The sequence below is a fragment of the Lepisma saccharinum genome, chromosome 14, assembly GCF_977018435.1.
Source record: "Lepisma saccharinum chromosome 14, izLepSacc3.1, whole genome shotgun sequence".
NCBI lineage: Eukaryota > Metazoa > Arthropoda > Insecta > Zygentoma > Lepismatidae > Lepisma > Lepisma saccharinum.
The window spans coordinates 58,755,272-58,767,298 of NC_139242.1; the positions used below are offsets into that span (position 1 = coordinate 58,755,272).

Consider the following 12,027-nt stretch of genomic DNA (forward strand, 5'->3'; position numbering starts at 1 on the left):
AGATTAATAGACTAAGCGAGAGATATTATTAATATCGCAAATTATTGTAACAACACATTAGCTTTATACGAAACGAAACTCACATCACAACTGCAAATCTCAAGGTTCAAGCAAATTCAAACATCAAAGGCACTTCTGTGTATTATTTCGTGTTTTCTTAAACACGAACAATGCGTAACTTACAAGTATCCCAATTGCTTCTGAATTTACTTACCTTATAAAGCGCCAGATCATTCTGAACATTCCCAGGTATCATGAGAAAATCATCATGTATTATCACTCTCTCAACTGTCCTCTCCTGTTCCGATGGAAGAGCGGTGCTATTTTCTATCGTGACAGTTCCAGCTATTATTTTCTTCGGCGTACAGTCTCTTGTTAGTGGTATTGCTTGTCTGAAATGATCAGGAAAATGCACTAATTCTTAAGAAAGCAACATTATATCAATAATATCAAAATTCACTAGTCTCAAGAACTTCTTTATAGACTTTATCTTTTAAAGGCCTTCATTGCAGTGGCATATTTAATAGCATTTGTGCATATGTTGACTCAAAATTGCATATTTTGTAAAAGGAAAGCACGTTCGAGAGGTCCCCACACCCCTACTTGCATGTATCCTGTTGTGATAATGCTGAAAATTGGACTGTATTCGGTTGTTTGGGAATGTTTTCGTTTTCGTGGTTGACATCCCTGCTCTGAAGTTCACATACAATGCTCGCTCGAATTCGTATGTCAGTCAGTGATGCCAACCGTAGGGACATGTCCCTACGCATAGGGACTTTTCACTATTTTGCCCGCGTAGGGAAGTACTGACAGATTTTGCCAAATGAGGGAAAACGTAGGGACTTTATTCAGTGTTGGAAAATAACATTTTATTGTGAAAAAGGTGCAAATCTCCATCAGAATTTTGTAACATGTTATCGGTTACCAAGAACTTTGAAAAAAAAAGGTAAAGTTCTCCCCTGTGCATAGCACCACGCCATGAAGGCGTATAGGGGTGTGGGGGTAACGCCCCACACTTTCTTGATCCGGTCGTGATTGGGGTGATGTGATCAGCATCACGCCCCTGACCGCCTTTACCCCCCAGGGTTTCCCCCAGGTACCCATGTTATTCGACGCTGGGTGGGCGCCGGGGCCGCTTCCAACTTTGAAGGCAAGTTCTTTTTTGAAAACATTTCCACTCTCGCGAAAATAGTGCTAACTAACATTACCACATTCTAACGCAGAAACGGAAATAATATTTTCAATGTTAAGTGATAGAAAAACAAAAAAAGATAAATAAAATGGGACCAGAATTATTAAATTCTTTGCTAGTGATAAATTCTTCCCTTAAGGCACGTGAAGAAGACTGCAAGAAATACAGCATCACCAACCAACATCTATCTCTTCACAGCAGCAGCATGTATGACTTCAAATAACATAATCAACAGTAAACGATTCACCTTTCTTCATAAATTGTGGAAGCGTCGAGCAGAAAGATTTGGTAAGAAAATGTGCATATTTTATCTTCTGTCTTGCATGGTCATGAGGTGGTGTTTTTTTTAGTCGACTTACTTGGCGTAGGGACATTTGGTTAGTTGTAGGGACATTTTGACTACGTATGTAGGGACATTGCCGAAAAGTGGTTGGCAACACTGATGTCAGTTGTTGCGCCATGAATGATGTGAGCGGATATAGTTACAGTGCTGACAATGAGAAACTTTAAGTGACAACAACGCACGGGGCATGTACTGTAACTTAATGTAAAGTTCCCAAGTATGTTGTAATGTAAATAAATAGATACTTATGTTACTTTAAATAAATGTCATTTACACATATTTAGTGGTAATATGTGCTGTGTAATATAATCTAAGGGCACGGAGATTTCTTGGACATCCTGTACATAATGACTGTGGAGTGTGTGGACTGAAGATACACGATAATTCATACCACTAACGAAGATTGATTGATGTTTTGTTTTTTTTACTTCGCGTTTCTGCCAGTTTCATTCTTTGTTACAAGAGGTGGTTGTATTCGAACTGTTCATTGAACCCAAGACGTATTTAATGTTTAATTTCGAGTAAGACTAATTTCTCTTCGTTAGTGAAGACATCCAAATGTCAATCTTCCTTCCACGAAGTACACCCTGGACTGCAATTGTACTACGTTAATAGCGCTAATCATATGTGTTCACAATACAATTTACTGTTGCAAGCTTTTATAACAGACTAACAAAAATTCATCTCATGCAGTTTACATAATAATACGTACGCTAAAAATTCCTTAACATGGCAATGTGCGGCTGATATAACCCAGTACTGTGTCACTATAACGCCCCCGCAGTGGTGTACGTATTGATCTTTCAGTTTATAGTGGATTGACACCTGCAAGCAAAAAATGATCTTAAGAAATGCTGCGAAAGGAATCAGTGAGAATCAAATGCATACATGTGTAATATTAACACAACTGTAATTGACGACACCCAATAATAATAATAATAATAATAACAATGTATGAGTGCTCCATGTTGCGATTTCTTTTAGGACAATGTAACGAAATACTGTAGTTTACAGTACAGTCGACACCAACGGGAAATTTCAGAGTGAAACAAGCTGTAGTTACTGGAAGTGTAAAAGCCTTGGATACAACCATGACTATCTTCATATCCTGCATGGATGCATGACCAACGAGGTACAGTCACGGACACACTTGAGTTAACCTTTGCAAATTGTAATTACAATTAACTAACTCTGAAAACACAAACATCGAACTGCTATTAGATGCCCACTGTTTGTATTCTAGCTATAAAACTGGGACGAAAAGGTTCTGCGGAGTTGGCGACCAACTGTGTTCTGGAGGATTTCCCAAACTTCGGAAAACCATTCCAGAAGTCGTTGGTCGGCGAAAAGTAACTGATATTGAGTTTAAAAGCTTGTATAATAAATTTAATTTAATAGAATGAATATACACCTATTTATGTTCGTCCACAGCTTCCTCTGATCTATATTGCGAAATTAATAGAAACAACTAACCATAAATGGAAATTCTTTTACAATCACTTTGTCTCCTCCCATAATTCGTAGGCCCTTTGATTCTTTCCTCTGGACATTTTCTGAAACAAAAAAAATAACATGAATACATGCATATATGGTTTGTACAGATTACCGAATATGCTATTTTAAAAAAATGTATTTAAAAGATCACATCGACACATTCTTAGCATGCCATGTTCGAAATTAACAGTGTGGTTGTGACTATACAATTCGTATTATACATTCTCAATTACTGTGTGGTTGTACAGCGTTTGATTTTTCGCACTGTTTTGTGAGTATTAAAAAGGTGTCCTACTAGACAGCTTTGTTTATTGTGTAGTGCAGGAAATACTAATTATAAAAAATATTAAAGATTGAAGATAGAGCTGAGAGACTTTCAAACTACTTTGCACATCATTTTTTTAAAAATATTTTACGAAAGATTTCATGCAATTTAAAAACAAATGCTACGTTGGAAATGGAGATGGTACCGAGATGTTCTTGTTAAAATCTAGGCGAGAACGAGACGAAATCATTCGCGACTTGTCGAGACGAGACTGACTAACTTGATTGATTTGGTGTTTTAAGTCCACTTTATGTACAGTAAGGCTAGACTGACTAACTGTCCGTCCTGATATTGCAAAGTGTATCTAAACAAAATTTAGTTTACTATACGATCTCTTCAGGCATACAAAGAGGATATTTAGCTGAATATTTACAGTATCCACATAGTCCATCCGTTAGTGGTAACTGTGAGCCTGGGCTGCGTGGTTGCATATACGTTCAGGATAAAATTTCTGTTTTCGAAGAGACTTACCGTCGAAGCAAGACACAGAACAGAAAAAGCGTATTGAGAAAAGCTTTAATATCCTCTATCCGCTGTGAAAGTTTGTTCTGTGACACGCTATGCATTTGTTTATATTAGTGTGTGTGTGTGTGTGTGTTTGTATTTCGATATGAGACCGAAACGACAACAATACGGATGCGTATAAATTGTGACGAGACCGAGGACGATTGATTAATTGATTGAATTTTTGTGCACTTTATGCACAGGAAGGTTAATCGGGACTGGACCTACAGTTTAAAGTGGGATCTGAACAACTGTGTCATGTGCCTCCACCGGGTATCGAACCCGTGACCCCTTGATTACAAGGCAACGACAAGGGGCAGAGGACTACACAGGCATTCTCAACTCGAGACTACACCGAGACATTTCCAAGTCACGTATCGATACCATCCTTAATTGGAAACCACATTATTCCTTGCAATTTAAACATATCTCCGAATATTTTATATTTAATCATATGCGCAAGTATATCCTTACCGATGCCTTTCCACTGTACTAAAAACAATGCGCATATTGCCTTCAGCGTCTTCATGGCCATCGGTACCTGTAAAGATAATTTTTGATTATGTTTTTATACCGTGGATCGGAGGTGAGCAATAATTAATTGACTAAGAAAGAGCAGAGAGTTGCAAGTAAAATCACAGATACTTGAACAGCAGGATAAACTCTTTACTCGTACCTTTATTTTCAATTATAAATTCAGTACTATTGCGGAGGAAGAATTTATTAGCAATCCAAGATATTTTATAGCATTCATATGTAACATATCAAGGTTTTTTTTTCGGCAATTGATTCAGTTATCGCAATTCTTATTTTGGAGGAAGAAATTCATGTATCATTACAAATTTCAGTGCCGTTGAGGGGTGGGAAGGGGGGTAGAAAGTATTTTAGAAACTAAAAAAATATAATTCTAAGCCGAATGGTGAGCTCTCACTTAGATGAGTGGTTAGAGCTCTCACTTTTGGTACTAGTGCTCCCTGGTTCGATCCCCGAAAGTAGATCCGAAATTTAGTCGATCTTGAAGCGGAGTTGTGAGACACCAGGCATAAGACACGGATGTTTGTGATGGTGTGGTGTCCTGATGCAAATTGAAAAGTAAAGTAAATAAAGGTATGGTACAAGCTCCCCATGCACTTTGCACCGTGCCATGAGACATGTGGGGGTAGGGTCCCACATATAATTCGATCTCGACCACGGCCTCTGCACTGACTGCAAGAGGGGTAAACAAATGACCCCGCGTTCCTGCGCCACTGGTCTTATTAGCACAATATAAATATTAACATAAACAAAGCGTACCTGAAATTCTACAAGCACCTCTTGAATGTAATGTGTGCTATATCATGTTGATTGCTTTGAACCTTTTCAAAATCTCTTGCTACGATGTTTTGTTCGCACGTTCTCTCAAGTAAAAAACGAACGGGTAAGTTACAATGGGCAGTGCTTGAAAGTACCACGATTCTCTGCTTCATATACATTGAATCGCGACCACGAAATAAAATAAAAGATCACAATTGGAATTGGCCACGAAAATGCAACGTGCTTTAACGTTCGTATACAAGGAATGCAACTCGAAGTTTGCAAGTTTATGTTTGTCAAGGCAATAAAAATATTCCGTGAACAAAAAAAATATATATTATTTCTCATGGTTATGAATTGAATTGTGTAGAAGACATAAAATCAACACAATCACTCGAGATAAATCTACATGCAGCAAGAAACTTACAAATGGAATTGTATGTATGTGTGTGTGAATATTAATTATTTCATGCTAAATTCCTAATTGATATTAGCATTGAAATCAGACTGTAGCGTTGTTCATTTTATGGAAAAACGCACAACACAACAGAATAATAAGTGATTTGGAAAAGTGATTCTAGTAAACCTAACAAAAAAAGTTGTAAAATAATAACGAAACGTTTGCATTAATACCAGAACGGTAAAGAAATGTAATCACTCACAAAAGCTGGTCAGTTTAGGCTCACAAATTTCCTGGATTCGAACCCAGAACTTCCAGTGAAGATTTCGTTGCACCTAGTAATGGTACCGCTACCGAGTATGTAGAAACAATATCATGCCAGCAAAAGCTAAGTCAGACTGAAGTCATCAATCTTATCCTTCAGATCCGCACACATATGTTGCTTATCGTAGTTCTATTAGATGCATATGCATAAAAGATAGAATTCGTAACATATATTTACACTTCACAGGAGATCTAGCGTATCCTTGTCGTTCTGCAAATTTTGTCACTTTCTAACAGAAATAATAATGTCAGTTGCAACCACGAATCTTCGCCAGATGGTTGCATACATATACAGTGGGATCCACGAGTATTACCGTGCAAATTGTCCATGACTATTTTCATTAATTTTTCTCTTACATCCTATGTGTTTTTAAGCGATGGATTTTTATGTATGCTGGTGCAGAAGTAGTCAACAGCTTGTTTTGAGTTTTCTTTTAATTCTTGAAGCTCTTATTAGGTCAAATAAAGTGCACTAACATGGTGATGAACAATTTATACGGTAATACTCATGGATCCCACTGTACATATGGATAGAAAATGTTATTTTCCGAGGATTGGTAGCATCGAAATGAAAAACAATAAGAAGTTCAAAATACTGCCAAGGTAAAAGTTTGTTTAAATATAATATAACAATATAAATATAACTTTTATATTTGTTTAAATTATGCTTAGATAAGCTAATCAGAACTGAATCTGCAGTTTAAATAAGAATCTGAACAACTGTGCAATATGTCTCCACCAGAGAATGGAACCCGGGACCCCTTTATTACAAGCCAACAGCGTTGTCACTACGCCATCGGAATGGATCAAAATGAGCGAAGTGACATTAAGAAAAGTTGTCCATTTTTGATTGATTTGGTTCATTTTACTTCGCTTTTGTGCCACTTTTGGATAATTTGCGGATGACTGATGATATAATGAAATTGATGATTGGACACTCACAAACATCCGTGCCCATGCCATCGTAGCGCAATGTGCTAACCACACCGCCACGGGGGCCGGCTAAAAAAAATGTTATCCGCCTTCATGTCCTCTACGCCCTGTGAAAGTTTATTGACGATGTACACAACATCCTGTATACACCCCACCCCCACCCCATCATACACATGCTGTGCCCATTCCAGAAAAAAATAATATGGCTCCTCCTGTGCACTGTTTCTATCTATCCTGTGCCTGCTATTGCTATTGCTATTAGGACGTGTCTGTTGAGGTCTTCCCTGGCGTGCACCTCCTGAAGTGGAACATTTTAACTGGGGGGGGGGGGGGGCTGGCCGAGGCTTGGAGTTAGTTGGTTTAACATTGTGACAACGATCAACTGGGAGAATACACACTAGAAGGGCCGGAGCGGTCATTTTGACCGCAAGCTAAATTTAATTTCCCACAATGTCCAGTCTTTTGCGAATTTTAAACTGGCAATTACTGACTTTTCATTAATTAGGATGTACAGTAGAGCGTCGATTATCCGAACGACCGCTTAACCGAACTGTGTATTCGCTCGCACCTGTTACTCTCCCACCCTACCGTCCATCATCCCCCTCACTCCCAAACCAAGTTTCCCACAGTAGTCGCCGCACTGTCTTCCGTCTTCAGTCAGACCATGTCAAGAAATAGGTTCAAAGAGATAATGAGGTATCTGCGTTTTGATGTACGTGCAAGTAGATCTACACGGCTGCAGACTGACAAATTTGCATTAGCATTTTCAGTGTGGAATAAATTAATTGAGCATTGCCATACGTGCTACAAACCTGGTCAAAATCTTACGGCTGACGAACAGCTGTTTCCAACTAAAGTTCGGTGTAGATTCTTGCAGTACATGGCCAGCAAACCAGATAAATTTGGAATAAAGTTCTGGCTCTTGGTTGATGTTGACTAAGTATATATGCAATGGATTCCCTTACCATGGCAAAGATGGTTCACGTCCTTCTGATCAATCACTACCTGAAAATGTTATCGTGCAACTTATGGGACCTTATCTCAAGAAAGGACGCAACGTCACAACTAACAACTTCTTCACGTCTTTGAACCTGGCTGAGAGGCTCAAAGGGCAACAAACAAGCCTGGTCGGTACAGTGACCAGAAAAAGGAGAGAGAGAAATTCCAGATGCAGTGAAAACTTCTAAGGCACCTCTCTTTGAAACCACCGTAATGAAGACTGTGGAGGATACCACGCTGACAGTGTACGTACCAAGGGAAAAATAACAAAAATGCCCTGCTTCTAAGTAATCTATATCCAAGAGTTGAAATATCAAAAGAACAAAAGAAGCTCCCAGAAACTAAAATTCTACAATAATTCTACTAAATTTGGTGTAGACGTAGTGGATCAAATAGCACGAAAATATTCTGTTAGAGCTGCAGCCCGAAGATGGCCAGTGCATGTATTTCATAATGTGCTCGATCTTGCAGGAATAAATGCCTGGATCATATATAAGGAAGTAACCGGGAAGAACATTCAGCGGCACAAGTTTCTATTGCAACTCGTAGAGGAGCTCCGAAAAGCGCACCTTCAACTAAGAACGCAAAACAGTGTCTCCCAAACAAACAGAAGACTTCGGGAAATCAGAAACGTCGACAGTGTCAAGTACTCTACAAGTGTAAGAGAAGCAAGACGTACGACACATGTTGCGTTTGCGAGAAGGCAGTTTGTAGTCAGTGTTCGACCAAGAGTTTGAAGTGTAGGATTTGCTCGGCACACGAGTAAAAATAAAAACCTTATATTCTGTTTCAAATATGTTGTGCTTTGAATAAACCTATTTCTTCACATGTACGACTATTACACTTGTGTTTAGTCATTTTTAAAAGGTATTCGTAATAAATATTAAATTGTAAACTATAGCCTACTGTAAATAATATGTTTGCAAATAAAAGAAAGTAATTGTTACTACCATTGTCAAATGTAGGGCGTTACCCCCACACCCCCTATACGCCTTCATGGCGTGGTGCTAAGCACAGGGGAACACTTTACCTTTTTTTTTTTTTTTTTACCATTGTCAAAAGCATAACATTACAGTTTATTTCATATCAGTATTAAAGATTCAATAAGGGAAAATATTAATATTGAATATTGTAGTAAATATTAAATATTGTAACTATTATGTATTAATAATATCAACAAATATTGTAACTTAAGTGCTTTAATAAATATTTTCTGTAGTATAATATTACTAAATTACAATGTAATCAATATCCTATTATTATAAGCACTTATGGTGTGCATTAAACATTAGCGGTCAAAATGACCGCTGACGGCACTTCTAGGCATACATAGTGTTAAGAAAATTTTGCTAGATGGATCAGGATACCCCCCCCCCCCACTTCGAGCACTTCTAGCGTGAGGACAAGAGGGCTCTCGCACAATCCTTTGCCTCCGTCCAGAGGCGCAACCACGAATTTTTGTCTGGGGGGGGGCAATTACCAGGCTAAACGTACCAATAATAATAATAATAATAATGTTAATAAAATAATGTTAATACTAGTAATGTTATTATACCATTATTATTATTATTATTATTATTATTATTATGTTATTATTGATTTGATTTATTTTACTTCGCTTCTTGTGCCACTTTTGGCTAATGAAGATGGGGATGAGTGATGGCATGATGAAAATAATGAATGGATACTCGCAAACATCCATGCCCATGCCGGGATTCGAATCCAAGACCAAGATTATTACTATTAGTAATAATTAGTTAGCAAAAACGTTATTATCCTCGTAAATTACGCAAAAAGGGGGTAGAAGTTGGTGCTAAAGCATTTGTGTTCGAACAAACGATTTGAATTATTTTTTAACACGTTCAATTTCACATTAATAACGGAAAACAACCACATAAACTATTTTTGAAAGACAGAAAATGCTTGTTAAATGCATTTCAAATATAATTCTTTTTACATTAACATAACTTTCATGCACGATATATGCATAGACCAATGTATAACCTTATCTATGATCTATGATATATGTTTCACATAGTATATGCAATGTGGAGTGACGTGGACACTAAATTGTGTGCGTATTGAAAGTTTATTTAATAAATATTATATACATCACATATTATTTAAATACATTACACAACCAATTCATCCATCTCACAATAAACCAACAGCATGTAACGACCGCCATGTTAGGCAGATTTCAGTCGTATATTGGCATTTATCTTATTCGTATACTTTCAAGTTAAGAACTTGGATTAAATTATTTATACTTAATTGTTTTCATAATTCATGTATATCTTTACGTTTTATCTTATGTTATAATATTATTCGCGTATTTTGCAACATTTATTCAGAATTTATAGGCTAATAATTATCCCAAATAATATATGCAACGTTTTCATTGTTTTTCAAATCCAAAATGGCTAGGATTATTATTATCTTTCACGCAAATTTTGTTATTTAAGCACAAGTTAAATACATTTCTTCTTAATATCGATTTTTGTTCAACAATGTACAAGATTGAAGTAATTTGTCTTCGTTATAAACTAAATCTTTATTTAATTATTTTTATGTGCAAGGGCAAATATGATTTATTTGATAAAATCAGTTTAGTTAATTCTATATAGTTTAATATTGTAATATTGTAGCGAAGTATTTGTCCCTCCTTTTCAATAAAATATCCTTTCCTATTGGCTGTTTATGTTAGGAGTGGGGGAACCACGATACGTGTTTTTGGCGATGTAAAAACTTCCACGTTGGCATTTTTAATGGTTGCCAACCTGAACTTTAGCTTACTATCGCTAATTAACATTGATGTGTTATATAAATTATCAGTTTTTCTTGTGTTATTTTATGTTATGAGTTTGTAGTATTGTAAGTTAGAACAATCTGTTATACTGCGCCTCGCGCTTGAGGTAAGCAGTTGAGGTCTTGCTATTAACTGTGAAGGCGGTGCGCGGACTTTCGTGTTAAATAAGTTACTTATCACTGCCTACGAGCGTGCATGACCCAACAAAATATATTTTTTAACTTGTGCGAATCAGTATGTACGCGCGCGATTCGTGATTAAAGATTTTGGACATTTTAATTATATAAAGTATTTGAATTTTATTTACTGTCACGTGTCGCAATTCGGTGGTTTCCTTTCTGGAGGAAGGGTGGATCGCAGAGGCGTGGCGCGCATGTAGCCGCTGTTACCGCAGGTAACACTAAAATATAAAGAATTGAAGAACCTGTCTTAAAATATTATTACGTACATAAACTGGTAATATTGTCGTAAAGTAAACATTGCAGACTGACATTTTTTCTGACACCGCAAAAGCGAAGAGGAGGACTGATCCGGTACGCTCCACAGGCAACATGAGGGAAGGACCCTGAGCCCACCAAAGGAAGACTTGGCGTAGCGGTAAAGACTGTTATGGCGGGAGGAGGAGGCGGGCTGTTTAGCCGGCGCAGTTGCCGGTGATCCTTACAGGAAACATACCAGTGTTGCCATATTCAATTGACAGAAAAGAGCTAAGTCGCCTAATCGGGTCTATCTTACTCTGAAGGTGTCCAGTCACACTGGGGAACGATGGCGCAGTGTTAGTAGCGTCGCCGCCTTATAATCAAGGGATTCCGGGTTCGATACCCGGTGGAGGCACAAGTGGTTCGGATCCAACTTTAAACTGTCCCGATTAGCATTACTGTTCATGAAGTGGACTTAAATCGCCAAATCAAAATTTAAAAAAAATCAAATCACAGTGGGGCAAAAGCAAACTACCAAGTGATATTTTGTATTTACACTAAATATCAGCGATTATGAAAGTCCTCTTTGTCCTTCTTCGACATCATGGGCGAGAAGGAGAGGAGAGGGATGGGTATGGTCAAGGGGTTCGATGTCCTTCTAAAAATGTCAACCTAAAATTCTATATTTCACACATATAATATTATTTCGGTTACAGGAATTTGTGATAATTGTTGATAATACAGATTGACATTGACATACGTTGTCGCAGGAATGCAATAATTTCGGATTGAAGCAATGTTTTTGAGGTGGTAGAACTATTTTTGGGTGAAAACAATACTTACAAGCATAATTTCCTGATTGTTATCTTAGCACGCTCTGAAGTGTCAGGTGTCGCAGGTTCGAATCCTCAGCAAGAAATGGTTATTTCAATGTTCGTTGTTATTATTTTACTTACATAATTATAAAAATTAATAATTACATACACAAAGAA

At 37.4% G+C, this 12,027-nt stretch overlaps 1 protein-coding gene across 1 annotated transcript in view; it reads right to left on the reverse strand.

Annotated features, from left to right (window-relative positions):
* The window catches only part of LOC145998375 (uncharacterized), a 30,695-nt gene extending 26,296 nt beyond the window's left edge, over positions 1-4,399 (reverse strand). Inside the window, exons 1-4 of the mRNA XM_083134782.1 lie at positions 4,333-4,399; positions 3,009-3,088; positions 2,248-2,360; positions 215-392 (exon numbers count right to left, since the gene is read on the reverse strand). Coding sequence (XP_082990908.1) covers positions 215-392; positions 2,248-2,360; positions 3,009-3,088; positions 4,333-4,393 — 432 coding nt within the window. The 5' untranslated portion in view covers positions 4,394-4,399. The remainder of the gene's footprint in view (positions 1-214; positions 393-2,247; positions 2,361-3,008; positions 3,089-4,332) is intronic.
* Between the last annotated feature and the right edge of the window lie 7,628 nt (positions 4,400-12,027).